At 46.1% G+C, this 14,924-nt stretch overlaps 1 protein-coding gene across 1 annotated transcript; it reads left to right on the top strand.

The window, feature by feature from the left end:
• Positions 1–810: 810 nt before the first annotated feature.
• LOC120676874 (subtilisin-like protease SBT3.7) lies at positions 811–4,437 on the top strand. Its single transcript, XM_039958207.1, has 9 exons — positions 811–907; positions 1,027–1,118; positions 1,280–1,377; positions 1,511–2,283; positions 2,369–2,439; positions 2,548–2,802; positions 2,924–3,041; positions 3,135–3,306; positions 3,739–4,437. Exons 1-9 carry the CDS (start codon positions 812–814, stop codon positions 4,281–4,283), a joined length of 2,220 nt encoding a protein of 739 aa, XP_039814141.1. The 5' UTR covers position 811; the 3' UTR covers positions 4,284–4,437.
• Positions 4,438–14,924: the final 10,487 nt, after the last annotated feature.

Raw genomic sequence — 14,924 nt, 5'->3', positions numbered from 1 at the left:
ATAAATTATCCAATTATGTCATTATTACTACAAATTAAATTATTCTTAAATATGAATCTAAATTATATAATTATAATAAAACATTAAAGTGCACTAATATAAAATTTTAAATTACTATTTCTATCATTATAATATATTATTTATATTATTGTTTATATAAAAATAATACCCATGATATATGTCACTATATATTCATATATGATGGAAGAGGTAAGAATACCAATTCGCAAACAAATAGTTCAACTAAATATATATCGAATACATACTTAGGTGTAATACAAAATGAAATCTATTGTAACTAGATAATGATAAATATATATTTTAGAGTATATGTTAAAAAATTAATAGATGAAAAATAGCAAGAGATAGATAATTATAATTATTGACCTTATTTTTATATTAATTCTAATTAGCCCGTGCTGTAGCACGGGTTGATAGACTAGTAATTAACAATTTGACCTAGCAAACAACGTTGGACACCCGCTTGCATTCTTATTTGAACCTGTGTTCCTTTCGGGTTGGGACTTGGGAATTACCGCTGGCTGATTCTTCGTTTTTGACTGTTTCTTCATTTGTTGGTGTATACTGTCAAGGATGAAAAGGAACCACTGAGTTAACGTGTTGTTCCCATAAAACAATGTGTATTTGTTGCAAGAAAGAGGAAAGGAAAGGGCGGCGTAACACCAGATTACAAGGTGTTAATAATTCTCTGACTATTTCTGTTGTTGACCAAGAGAATACACAACCTTCATACTTTGTGTATAAATACCTGCCCTAATGGCATCAATCAACAACACACAGCACGGAAAACATGGGACTCTATTCTTCATCACGTGGCCCTCTAGCCTCAGCACTACTGCTTTGCTTTTGCATGCTGTTTCTGGGAGTACATGGAGGATCTCGCAGAGTAAGCATGCCTGCTAACAACGCTTCTTTCATCACTAGCCAGAGATAGAGAGAGATGACATCAGTAGCTTGAAGAGATGTTTCTGTAATCCAAATCCTATTCTGCTCCGGCATTTGCAGCTTTATATCGTCTACCTAGGAGATGTGAAACATGGGCATCCGAATGATGTCATCGCTTCGCACCATGATCTACTCAGCAATGTTCTTGGAAGGTACGTAGCCTCGTTCCAGTTAGGCCGTGCTTGTTACTTGCTGATTTTTCTCAAGATTAACTTTGAGAAGAATGACATGCAAGCTGATAAGTGGAAATTTTAGCCACATGCCCACACAAGAGATTAATTGTGTTTTCGTGTGTACACTCGTCAACTTTCAGCATGGAGGATTCTTTGGCTTCGATGATTCACAACTACAAGCATGGCTTCTCAGGCTTCGCAGCCATGCTTACTGAAGACCAAGCTAAGCAGCTTGCAGGTCAGGCCTCTCAACCTTCCTGCTCAAACAACGAGGACCATGTCACGTCACGTGCTCCTCAGTTCCGTGGTCGCTTTAATTTGTTCCGCGGCTAGCAACATCTGTGACGCCTTTGCGCCTTTGTTCTCTGCAGACTTCCCGGATGTCATCAGTGTCCATCCCAGCAGAAGATGCAGGGCGGCGACCACTCGAAGCTGGGACTTCCTCGACATGAACTACCAAATGCCCAATGACCTGCTCAATAAAGGAAGATATGGAGAAGACATAATCATCGGAGTTGTTGATACAGGTATCTGGCCGGAGTCGAGAAGCTTCAGCGACGAAGGGTACGGGCCCGTGCCGTCTCGGTGGAGAGGAAAGTGCCAAGTCGGCCAGGGCTGGGACCGCAACAACTGCAGCCGCAAGATCATCGGCGCACGGTTCTACAGCGCCGGGCTGGACGAGGAGGAGCTCAAGAAGGTCGACTACCTCTCACCGCGGGACAAGCATGGCCACGGCACGCACACGGCCTCCACCGCAGCAGGCTCTGTCGTGGAGGGCGCCAGCTTCCATGGCCTCGCCGCTGGCGTCGCGCGAGGCGGTGCGCCCCACGCTCGCATCGCCGTCTATAAAGCCCTCTGGCGGGGTGTCGATGGCCAAGACGCTGCGCTGCTCGCGGCCATCGATGATGCGATACACGACGGAGTGGACGTGCTCTCACTTTCAGTCAGTGGATTCAGTGACAACTCGTTCGGCGCCCTACACGCGGTTCAGAAGGGGATCACTGTCGTGTACGCGGCCGGGAACGACGGGCCTAGTCCGCAGACTGTTGAGAACACATCTCCTTGGGTCATCACCGTCGCGGCGAGCAAAATCGATCGGTCGTTTCCGACCGTGATCACGCTGGGAAACAAGCAGCAGATTGTGGTATGGGTCGTGATCACTACAAGCTCTGAAGAGCCGCAAACCTGCAATGGTTTCTTGCCTTGATCATATTCTATTCGTTTTGCAGGGACAATCTCTCTACTACCAAGGGAAGAACTCATCCAGGAGCATTTTCAGAAGTCTCGCATACGGAGGCCTGTATGTAAAATCATTAATTTTAGTTGATTTTCTGTAGATGTGCCATAAAAGATTCAGAAGCTGACCTGCAATTGAACTTTGTTTTTTTTTTTTGCCTTGTGTGGTCAGATGCACGGAGGATGCTCTGAACGGTACAGATGTGAAAGGGAAAATTGTGCTTTGTGCAACACCAAATTCACCAAGGGTGAAAGGACCGTCTGCAATAATCGGACAAGTATTTCAAAACGTCCGAAATGGTGGGGGCTCTGGTCTTATTTTCGTTCAATATACGACTGACCTTCTGCAAGAATTTGTAGGCATGCCATGTGTCCTTGTGGACATTGAAACCGGTAAAAAAATCACAAAATACATCAAGGCGGGCAGGTATATCACTTTCAGAATCCTGATCAGGCCTTATACTGCACATTAGAAGCTCTCGATCATGCTCTGTAACGAGCTGAACGTTTTCTCGGATGAATTTATGGTTTTTTCAACTTTCAAGCAGCTCTCCCATGGCAAAGATTGAACCGGCCCGAAGCATTACAGGTAAAGACATCCTGGCACCAAAAGTGGCGTCATTCTCGTCGAGAGGCCCATCACCCGACTACGCTGATATCATTAAGGTACCTAGAGTTGAATGTAACGCTGGGCACTGTGCACTCGTAAGCCATGAGCCCATGACCTGCCATCTCACTCCGCTCTTGGTTCCTCAACAGCCTGACATAGCGGCACCTGGAGCCAGCATCTTAGCAGCAGTGCGAGACTCCTATGAAATTATGTCAGGGACATCAATGGCTACCCCTCACGTCAGTGGCATCATCGCCCTGCTGAAAGCTCTGCATCCAAATTGGTCTCCTGCTGCACTGAAATCCGCCATCGTCACCACAGGTAATTAGACCAACCACAGCTTTTGAAGAGTTTAAGGGCAATTCTCGGCAGGTGCACTAGCTTTTCATATCAGCTAGACAGGGAATTTGTCATTGTCAGTGTTATACTCCCTCCATTCTGAAATGTAAGATACTTTGATTTGTCCTATATTAACTGTTCTAAATTTGACCAAGTTTATAGAAAAGAGTAATAATATTTTGAATACCAAATAAGAACAAATAGATCCATTATTCATAGTCTATCTATTTGATGTGTTAGATATTAATATTCTTTTCTATTAATTTAGTTAAACTTAGACTATTTTGACTAAAAACAAAGCAAAATGCCTTATATTTTAAGATGAAGAGAGTGACTTCTAAAATCATGGCTAATTGAGTCGTCAGTGTTACATGTGTCTAGTGTCTTACCTCTGTTTCTTTTTGCATTGCAAAGCGTTTGTAACTGATGAACGCGGAATGCCGATACTAGCGGAAGGATTGCCTCGAAAGGTCGCTGACCCATTTGACTATGGAGGTGGGCACATCAACCCTAACAGAGCAGCCGATCCTGGCCTGATTTATGACATCGATCCGAATGATTACAACCACTTCTTTGGTTGCACCATCACGAAGATATCTGCAAGCTGCAATGTAACATATGTACCAGGGTATTTCCTAAACCTGCCATCTATCTCGGTTCCAAACCTGAGGTATCCAGTCAGCATACCGAGAACGGTCACAAATGTAGGCGAGGTCGATGCAGTATACCACGCTGCAATAGAGAGCCCAGCTGGAGTCAAGATTGAAGTTGAGCCGTCTGTTCTTGTATTCAATGCTGCAAACAAAGTTCATACATTTCAAGTCAAGATATCACCTATGTGGAGGTTACAAGGGGATTACACATTTGGCAGCATTACTTGGTACAATGGTGAAAAGACAGTGCGAATTCCGGTTGCAGCCCGAATCACAATTCACGATTCCTTTGCGGATGTGGCATAACTAGGGTTAAACATGCAGATGGCAATATAGTATTCTTGTACTTTTTGAAGGAACTATCATAATATTTTGAATTTTGAGCACTGCACTTAGAACAAAAATAAGAGATACAAAGTTCCATTATGGCTATACTTGTGTAATTTTCCTTCTCGTTGGAATCATTATTGTGCAGGCTAAATTTGAATAAAATTATTTGTGCTATGGAGTCCTAATAAGTAATATATATGTCAAAATACAGTTGTTCCTAGACAAGTGGCTTTCATTTATGCTATAGTTGTATTTGTTATTCAGCTATGACTTCAATTTTTGAATAGGATCAGCCCTACATAAATACTTGGGAGCACCAGCATATTGTGCGCATGCCCGTTCTATGTAGAAAAATTATGACCTCTATATAAGATATGGTGTAGCTGATCTTTTGTTTGTATTCTGACCAAAATCAGACATGTTGCATTAATATCTTGAAGAGTATTTTCAAAAAATAGCCATAAGGAGATTATATATATTTTGTGAAAATAAGAAGTGTTTCTGTTTTGAAACGTTAATTGCATTTGAACATTTCACATTGCAGTGCCACAACTTTGACCTATCTATAAATAAGCTCAAACTTGTTGAGAGTGAAAGTGAAAGAGTAGAATGAGTGGAATGATTGATTATTTGACTGATGGTTTAGACCACTCCTTTTATATGTAAAGGGGGAAAAGATGTCTACTCCCGAAGGGACATGCCCCTTCGGGAGTGACCCTTTCATGTAACTAGTAACCACCTAATGACATCATAATTATGTCATCAATCTAATTAATAAAGTAATTATAGAATTGATCACTAATTATTTGCTTCATAACACTCCCCTTTGACCAATTTGTTATTCTTGTGATCTTGTAATCAATTTGATCTTCTTGTGGTCTTGTAATCAATCGAAAAACTTTTTGAAACCCCCTATGGGAAAAATCAGGAGATGTATGTATATGTCATGTGAAAAACTCCTTAAACCCTTTTGGGAAAATAGGAGAAAATGTTGATATGACACATATGTGTTGGTATTCCACTAAAACTCCTTTAAAACCTAGTGGGAAAATATAAGGAGAAAATGATATGGGATATCATTGATTGCAAACTATCTCGAAAGGAAAAACTCATAAACAAGTTTGAATGTATTATGATCTATGGATCATATTTGAACTAATTCTCCCCCAAAAACCTGATGGGAAAATATGAGGAGAAATAATATCTTGAATATCTTCTTAAAAACTCTAACGAGAAAACAGAAGATATGATATATCTAATATGTCTTGAATATCTCTTTAAAACTCCCGGTGGGGAAAACTAGAGATACGACATAAAATATTGACTCCTTAAACATATGTATATATATGTATGTATATATATGTATGTATATATATGTATGTATATATATGTATGTATATATATGTATGTATATATATATATGTATATATATGTATATATATATGAGAAAAACCTTGATAGGAAAACTCATTTAGGAAAAGAGTATAATTATATAATCTGATGATTATGGTTGGTTGAATTGGTTATGATTCAAAGAGAATCTCCCCCTGAGCTTTGCAAATATCATGTTTTAGTTTGCAAGCTTTCTATTTCCCCATAAAATAGTTAGGAGCAATGCATTTTGTGATATTGCCCTTTATATAGCTTGCATTCCTTTGTACAAATGCAAGGCGAATTATCTTCATAAATAATTATTGGTTTGTGATTGAGCCAATGCCACATGATTATTGTATGTGGTTGATCCTTCTGTGAAGCCATATGCATTCATGTGAAGCTTCATATAATATAATTATTTCAGAATAATTCTTGAATATAACTACAAGAGTCAGCTTTGATGACTTCCAAGATGTAGTTGTTCCACAATGTAAAATTGCAAAATCTGTTTAAGGTCTAGCATTATGGGGATTAGACATCTAGCCCGTGCCAGTGTGACCAACAATAGCTTTGTCTTGGCTAAAGCCAAGATCAATTGTGCCTTGAAAATATCTAAAGATATTCTTAATTCACGTCCAATGGCATCTTGTTCTAGCTATGCCATATGTCTTAGTTATCATTTATAGATAATGTTCAATCATAGGTGAATCATAATTTAATCATTCGTAGAAGTCATGTATTGAAGCGTCCCCTCATAAGAGGTGACTTAAATGTGATACAAATATCAGTCCCAGGAGGCTGATACACATTTATTATATCAGATGGTACATCACCGTACAATCCTCCGAGGAGGTGGACACTCGAGACAGACAATAACAAGAAGTAAAAAGACTACGATGATACACCAAAGCACGATCCACATGGGATCCAGCTCGGGCTCAGAGTATCACGCCAGCGAAAGCATCCTGAACAGGGCCAACACCGCAGGCAGAGTTGGGTGCAGAACGAAACCCCTACTCATCGTCCTCGGGAACAAAATCTGGATCTTCCTCTTTAAAAATTAAGCAAGGGTGAGTACCAACGTACTCAGCAAGTCCAACCACACCCACGGAGGGGGGTATAAATAAAATATATGCACAGGATGAATCAAGGATAAGCCTCGGGTTTAATTTGCGGAAAGCTGATTTTAACACGTGCAAGGGTTTATTTTGAAACAGAGTTTTTCTCAAAACAATTCTTTTATAGCCGGTGGGGTTGATCCACACAGGATCCAAGATTTTAAAAGTTGCTACCGGACTCCTCATCCGCCGTAGCACACGTCACAGCTGCCGGACACCTTACCAAAACAACTCACGCCATCCCATCCATCCCCAGAAGAAACACTAGCTATGTGACCAAACTGTAACTCGTCCAGTACCATGGGCACAGCTATTCGAATATGTTTTTAACTCTGCAGAGGTGTGCAACTTTACCCACAAGCGGGGTACCACAGCACGATCACCTTAGTGTTGGTGCAGATCCCAACAAAGCCATTACCCACCTTAGCTAGATCTGACTAGCCAACACTGGATCCACCAAGGGGTCTTGGACCTATCACCGAGGTTTAACCGGGGCATAAGTCACACAGGGCTTATCCCTTCACCTTGATCACCCGTTGCTCTCAGCTCTCCTGATGACTATCAGACTAACTAGTGGGGTTTATGCTAAGCCGTTGCCACACACAACGGTCGAGTGGTTTGCACGATAGTGGAGTCAGGCAAGATGACATATCAACTCGGTCCTTAATGGTGACAAGATGGATATCTCCCAACCTTGCTCAACCACACAGGTACGAGCACACCATTCGTCGTCCCACACAGGAATCACCATCCATCTCATCTAAACATGTCTCTCTTTTATTTTCCAACAATCCACCCTTTCCCTCCCCACACACTCACACATTTTCCTTTATAAACAATCATATTTGATGTGTAGTAGAACGAGTATAAGGTCCTAAGCAATTCTAACAATGATTAATATCCACATAGAACGAATCATATGTAGACATCAATCTAGGTGGTCAAGGAATGGTTATAACAAGTCAAGGGGTGGCTATCCAACCATGTTTCCAGCAGTAAAAGCATATGCAGTTTTGTAAAACAGACCAATAGGTTGAATTTATAAAACTGGGACAAAATATGCATCAAAGGATGGGATTGAACTTGTCGTTCACAAAGCCTTCCGGAAAGTACTGATCGAGGTACTGTCCTTCGGGTTCGGGATCATGGTACTAGTCCTCGCACACCTGCTCGCGGTACTGCTCGTCGACGGGTTCACCCTCGTTCACACCATGATCTACGGCACACAAAAACAAGCACACAATAAAGAAAAAGAAATAAAGGTTTTACCGTTGAGCTCGAATAGGGAAAAAATTAAGATATGGAGATAGGAGTAATATTTTTCGGTGGTTCTCTAATGGTACGGCCAAAATTATATTAGAAATGGCATGACAAAGTTTTGGGGCAAACGGAGGATTTTTGGCACATGAAATGATAGACCAAAGAGGGGTTTAGGGGCTAATTAGGGATCCGAGGGCCTATTTGTAAATAGTTTTGAGGGTGGAAGGACTTGATTATAATTTTGGAAAAAGGTTTGGGCTACTCTAGAATTTAGGTAGGGACCTACTCATAAATATTTGGGAAATTTGTGTGTGGGACACTGCCAAAAAGTGGATTTGTACCAAGCACACTACCAATGCCGATTTTGTTCCTCACACACCATGAAAAAGTGGCTTGGTGTGCAGCACACCGCACCGAATAATGTAAATGTTTGTAGCTCAGATAAAAGGCGAAAAGACCATATTGCCCTCAGCAGGCCCAAGCTGCGTGCCGGTCTGCTCGCCTGCCCATTCCGCCGTGGCTCGCCGCCGTCCCCTTGCCCGCCTGCACGGCCGCGGCTCGCCGTTGCTTGCCTGTGCCGCCGCGGCTCACAGGCCAGGCACAAGAAACACCTGCCACCGGCCGCTTCTGCTGCTGGCCGACGCCGGCCATGGACTTCGACGACCACGACGACGGCGACGAGATGGCGCCGATGCCCGTGAGCTCCAGCTACGAGACTCTTCGCGCGAGAGTGCTGAGCAGCGCCGGGGAGCACCGCCGCCGGGCGCGAGGGAGCTCAACCGCCGCCTTGGGTCACTGCACGTGGAGAGCTCGGCGGCCGCGAATGAGCGCCGTCGCGGCTGCGCCTGGGGAGCTTCGCCGCCGGGTACGTTCGCGGGCAGTGCTGGAGACGGATGCGAGCTCGACGCGGAGGTGTTGGGAGGCGGGTGGTGCTGGAGGTGGAGCCGAGCTCGGCGCGGAGGTGCTGGAGGCCGATTCGGCGGAGGAATCGTTCGATTCGCCGGCGAGCAGCGATTCAAGCTCCCTCCCCCTCCGTGCGGGGCCTCACTGCGCGTCCTCGCCGCGCTCCCCTGGCGGAATTGAGTCCGCGCCCGCGCGCGCTCGAGCTCGGCGGCGGCGGCGGCCGGGCCAGCAGAGCGCGCGCGGGGGCCCTGCCTCGAGCTCGGCCGGCGGATGGCCGAGCGCGCGCGGATGGCCGGCGGCGCCTCGCTCCCCTCCTCTCCATCCTCAACGGGCGCGGGGGGGCCGAGCGCGAGCTGCGCGGTGGAGCAGGGGAGCTCCAGCTCGCGGCTGCCGGTCCCTCGCGGCGGGGTCTCGTAGCTGGAGCCCCCGTGCCCCGGCCTCCGCGCGCGCCGGGTCAAGGGGCGGCAGCAGCGCGGGCTAGCGGCGGCGCGGACTGGTGTCGAGGGGCGGCGGCGCAGGCTAGCGGCGGCGGTCGATGTGCTGGAGCGGGCGCGGGGGAGTGCCGGCGGTGGCCTGTCAGAGGGGGAAGAAGATGACATGTGGGCCCGAGGGTAAAATGGTCTTTTTACACCTTCACTCAGCTAAAAATGATTAATATACTTGGCGTGGTGTGTTGGAGACAAAATTGCAATTTCACGATGTGTTGGAGACAAATTCAGTTTTCAGGATGTGCCTCACACAAAACCACTCTTTCAGAGTGTCCTACACACAAATTTCCCCAAATATTTTATATAGTGGAGGGGCTTATTCATTAAAAGGAATAAGAGAGGGGCTTCTTTGTAAATATTCTCAAGTGTGAAAGGATTTGGTTCGAATTTCTAAAAATATCCAAAGTATTCTGGAAAGTAGCAGGGACCTATTTGAGATTATGTTTATATAGGGGAGGGGTTATTTCTTAAATAGGGGAAACATGGAGGGTTTATTTGGAAAAGGACTTAAGAGGGGAGGGTTTTTAAAAGAATAGGAAGGGAGGGGCCTTTGGGCAAAATAGCCCTTCTTCAACCTCCCTCCCGTTCCTCTCCCATGAAACAGAGTAGGGGAGGGGCAGGGCGCCGGCGGCGCTCGGCGGCGGCCCTCCAGGGCATGGCGGCGGCCAGGAGGAGGGGTAAAAGGGGGAGGGCGACGAGGGGAAGTGATTCCCCCTCTCACCTCGGGCGGGGGCGGTGCGAGGAGGCGGGGCAACGGCGGCCGGCGGAGGTGGGCGGAGCTGCGCGTGGCGGTGGCACTGCAGGGCCGGGGAGGGGGCTAGGGGCGGCGGCGGTGGTCGTGGAGATTGAGGGCGAGGTGGAGGGCCTATTTATAGGCGAGGAGAGGCAGGGGAGGGGCGGGGAGCGGTGGCGGTGGCCGGCGGGCTCAAGGACGGCAATTAATGGCGGCGGGACCGGCGGTGGAGCAGAGGCAATGTTTGGGCGGTGGCGCGTAGTGGTGGCGAGGACGGGCGGTGCAGAGGGTGGTCGGGCAAGTGGAGAGGGGGCTGTGGCCGGTGGTGCTCTGCTCGGCGTGGAGCGGCCGGCGGCACTGTGCTGCGCGGGCGTCGAAGCGGCAAGGGGGTACGGCGGTGCAGGTGATGGACGGTGAGCAGGCAGGGCAAATGGGGGGCTGGAGGTGGCCGGCCGGTGGGGCTCGACGCTGCCGAGCTCCGCTCGGCGTGCAGCGTGTGCGCGGCAGGGAGAGAATGAGGAGGGAGAAGGAAGATAGGGAAGGAGGGGGGAAAGAAAAGGAAAAAATAAGAAGAGAAAAAAAGGAAAAAGGGAAAAGGGAAAAAGAAAAATGGAGAGAGAGCGGTCGGCGCGATTCTCGGCGGCGGTCGGCCACGCGCACGTTGCGACGCTCGGCCGGTCGACGAAGTGCAGGCGGATTAAGAGGAGGTGGAAACAAGGAGGGGACGCTGATTGATTCGGGCGTCATGATGTGCGGGGAATGGGGAAAAAGAGAGACGGGACAGGGATTGTTACTGGTGTCGGGACGGCTGATTGTCGGGACATGATTTCGGGAGCTCGGGCGGAAAAAGAATTTTGGAGTGATTTGAGCTCAGTGTTGAAAAAGGTTTTGAAAATGATTTTTAGCGAGTGATTTGTCTCGGTAAATTTTTGGGATGCTACAAACCTACCCCACTTAAAATGAATCTCGTCCTCGATGTCAAGTAGCTTCTTCAACTCCATGTCTACTCCATGTCCTCTGAACAGATGGGGAAATTCCTTCTTTAACGCATCTTCGCGTTCCCAAGTAACTTCTTCTACTCCATTGGACTCTGCAAATCCGTACCTCGGAGTTCCTTGTCCTTTTGGTAATGGTATCCAGAATTTTAACTGGCACTTCTTGGTACCGAAGGTCCGTTTGCAGATCAATGGTTTCTACTGGCACTATTTCCTCTTCAGGCACTCTTAAACATTTTCTTAACTGAGAGACATGAAACACTTGGTGTATATCTGACATTTTTCTGGTAGTTGAATATGGTATGCTACCGTTCCAACTCTTTTTACCACTCGGTATGGTCCAATATACCGGGGAGCTAATTTTCCTTGAACTTGAAATCTCCGAGTCCCTCGAATCGGAGAGACCTTATGGTATACAAAATCTCCAACCTCAAAACATAATTCTCTTCTTCGCTTGTCTGCATAACTTTTCTACCGTGATTGGGCTGCCTTTAGCTTCTCTCTGATCTCAACCACATGTTCTTCTGCCTCTTTTACGAGAGCTGGTCCGGTTAGTGTACGCTCTCCTACTTCTGACCACATCAAAGGGGTCCTGCACTTTCTTCCATAGAAAGCCTCAAATGGCGACATGCCTGGGCTTGCCTGATAACTGTTGTTGTATGAGAACTCCGCATATGGTAAACTTTGTTCCCAATCTTTACCATAGGTAAGGACACATGCCCTTAACATATCTTCTATAATTTGGTTTACCCTTTCAGTCTGTCCATCAGTCTGCGGGTGATAGGCCGAACTAAAATCCAATTTGGTCCCCATGGCCTTATGCAGAATTTTCCAAAACTTGGAGGTGAACTGGGTCCCTCGATCTGAAATGATTCTACTAGGCACACCATGCAGCTTTACTATATTATCCACGTAGAGCTGGGCTAGCTTTTCTCCACCATAGTTGGTCCGTACGGGTAGGAAGTGAGCGACTTTGGTGAGCCGGTCCACTATTACCCAAATGGAATCGTAACCTTTCTGGGTCTTGGGCAATCCTACCACAAAATCCATTCCTATCTCATCATATTTCCAAACTGGGATAGCTAGCGTTTGTAGTAATCCTGCTGGCTTCTGATGCTCAGCCTTAATCCTCTGACATGTGTCACAATGGGCAACGAACTGGGCAATGTCTGACTTCATTCCATTCCACCAATACTTTTGTTTTAAATCCAAATACATTTTCGTAGCTCCGTGGTGGATGGAGTATGCCGAGTTATGGGCTTCGTCCATGATAATGTCCCGGAATTTTCCTTTCTTAGGCATGCAAATCCTGTTCTTATACCATAAGGTTTCTTTGTCATCCACTCTAAAATCCGGGGACTTATTTTCTCCCGTGTGCTTACGGATTTTTATTAAATCCTGGTGTGAACCTTGGGCCTTTCTAATTTCTTCTTCCAAGGTAGGCTGAACACTTAACTTGCTGTGAGATCCTTGAGGAATGATGTGCACATTTAGCTGTGCCATTTCTTCCTGTAAATGGACATTCTTGGGCCTAAGTTGATTGTGAGGTTTCCGGCTTAAGGCATCAGCTACCACGTTAGCTTTGCCAGGGTGGTAGTGAATTTCCACATTATAATCCTTGACCAGTTCTAACCATCTTCTCTGCCTGAGGTTTAGATCTGGTTAAGTGAAGATATATTTCAGGCTCTTATGATCCGTGTATGTTTCACACTTGTTCCCAATCAGGTAGTGCCTCCAAATTTTGAGGGCATGAACTACGGCTGCCAACTCCAAATCATGTGTCGGGTAATTCTACTCATGAGGCCTGAGCTGACAGGAAGCATATGCAACCACTTTCCCATCTTGCATAAGGACACACCCTAAACCTTGTCGGGATGCATCACAGTAAATGACAAAATCCCGATGAATGTCCGGTAGAGTTAGTACTGGGGCGGTCGTCAATCTTTTCTTCAATTCTTGGAAACTTCTTTCACATGACTCCGTCCAGGTGAATTTCTTATCCTTCTTGAGCAGTTCCGTCATGGGCCGGGCTATCTTGGAAAATCCTTCAATGAACCTCTGGTAATATCCAGCTAGTCCAAGGAAGCTTCTGATTTCACTAACATTGGTCGGTTGCTGCCAGTTGGAAACTGCCTCAATTTTCTCGGGGTCCAATGCTACTCCTTCTGCGGTCAAAATATGGCCAAGGAAGGCTACTTTCTCAAGCCAAAATTCACACTTGCTGAATTTGGCATAAACCTTATGTGCTCTTAGCTTTTCCAGAACCACTCTGAGGTGTTGTTCATGTTCATGAGCACTTTTGGAGTAAATAAGTATGTCGTCGATAAAAACTACGACAAACTTATCTAACTCATCCATAAACACCTTATTCATGAGGTTCATAAAATAAGCAGGTGCATTAGTGAGTCCAAAAGACATCACAGTAAACTCAAACTGCCCATAACGGGTGACAAAAGCTGTCTTTGGAATGTCACTTTCCTTAATCTTAAGCTGATAATATACTGACCTCAGATCGATCTTGGAGAAGTACTTGGCTCCTTTTAGCTGATCAAAAAGATCATCAATCTTGGGGAGGGGGTACTTATTCTTGATGGTAACCTCATTCAGTGCACGGTAATCTACACACAACCTCATACTCCCATCCTTCTTCTTGACAAATAGGACTGGGGCTCCCCATGGGGATGAACTAGGCCTGATAAAACCACTTCGTTGTAACTCTTCTAGTTGTTTATTTAGCTCCGCTAGTTCTGAGGCTGCCATCCTATAGGGTCTCTTGGCAATAGGAGAGGTTCCGGGGATAAGTTCTATGACAAACTCTATATCTCTATCGGGTGGCATTCCGGGGAGTTCTTCCGGGAAAACATCAGGGTATTCATTCACAACTGGAACTCCTTCTAGGGATTTCCCATCCATACTGAAAACCATTGGGTCTGGTCCACTTCCCCGAGTATGGCAGGTCACTTGCGTTCCATCCGAGTTTGTTAAGTGTACTACCTTGTCAGCACAACCTATGAGGCCATTGTGTAGGTTTAACCAGTCCATTCCAAGTATCACATCTATTCCCTTAGACTTAAGTACTACTAGGTCTGCTAGAAATTCTACCCCCACTTAAATTTATCCTTACCCGTAAACAACCTAGTTGACACTTGATGTCACCTCCAGGCGTTAGGGTTAATAGGGGTGCTTATCCACAAAGCTTGACGATATGAATGAGTGTGATGCTCCAGAATCAAATAACACTGTTGCCAGAGTTGAGCTGACTAGAAACTCACCAAGTACCACTCCTTGTGCACCCTGAGCCTCCTGTGTGTTGATGTGGTTGACGCGGGCTCATCCATAAGGTTGTTGGCTGTTGTTATTGCCCTTGTTGTTGCTGCCGACAGGGACACGGTTGGCTCCGAACACCGGTGGCCTAGGTCCATTCACCGAGTTGGAGAAGGCTGATGCAGCAGGCTTGTTTTTGGCATAGGGGCAGTTGGCAATGTAATGCCCTGTTTCACGGCAGTTGAAGCAGGCCCTAGCATTGTTGTTGTTGGTGGTGACTTGACTAGCAATGTTCTGCGGGGCTTTAATGGTGTTCTGGTTCCTGAACTGTGTGTTGGGGGCCTGGGAGCCTGTCAGTTGGGACTGGGTCCTATACTGCATTGGGGCCTGAGATCCTGGTGCAGTATAGCTGGAGCTTCTTGGTCTCTGGAAGCGGTTCTGCTGGCGGGCCTTGCTTTCCAGGAACTTACGCTTGTTCTCTT

Source organism: Panicum virgatum, chromosome 5N (assembly GCF_016808335.1).
Source record: "Panicum virgatum strain AP13 chromosome 5N, P.virgatum_v5, whole genome shotgun sequence".
Classification (NCBI taxonomy): Eukaryota; Viridiplantae; Streptophyta; class Magnoliopsida; order Poales; family Poaceae; genus Panicum; species Panicum virgatum.
This window is presented reverse-complemented; position numbering and strand designations above follow the sequence as displayed.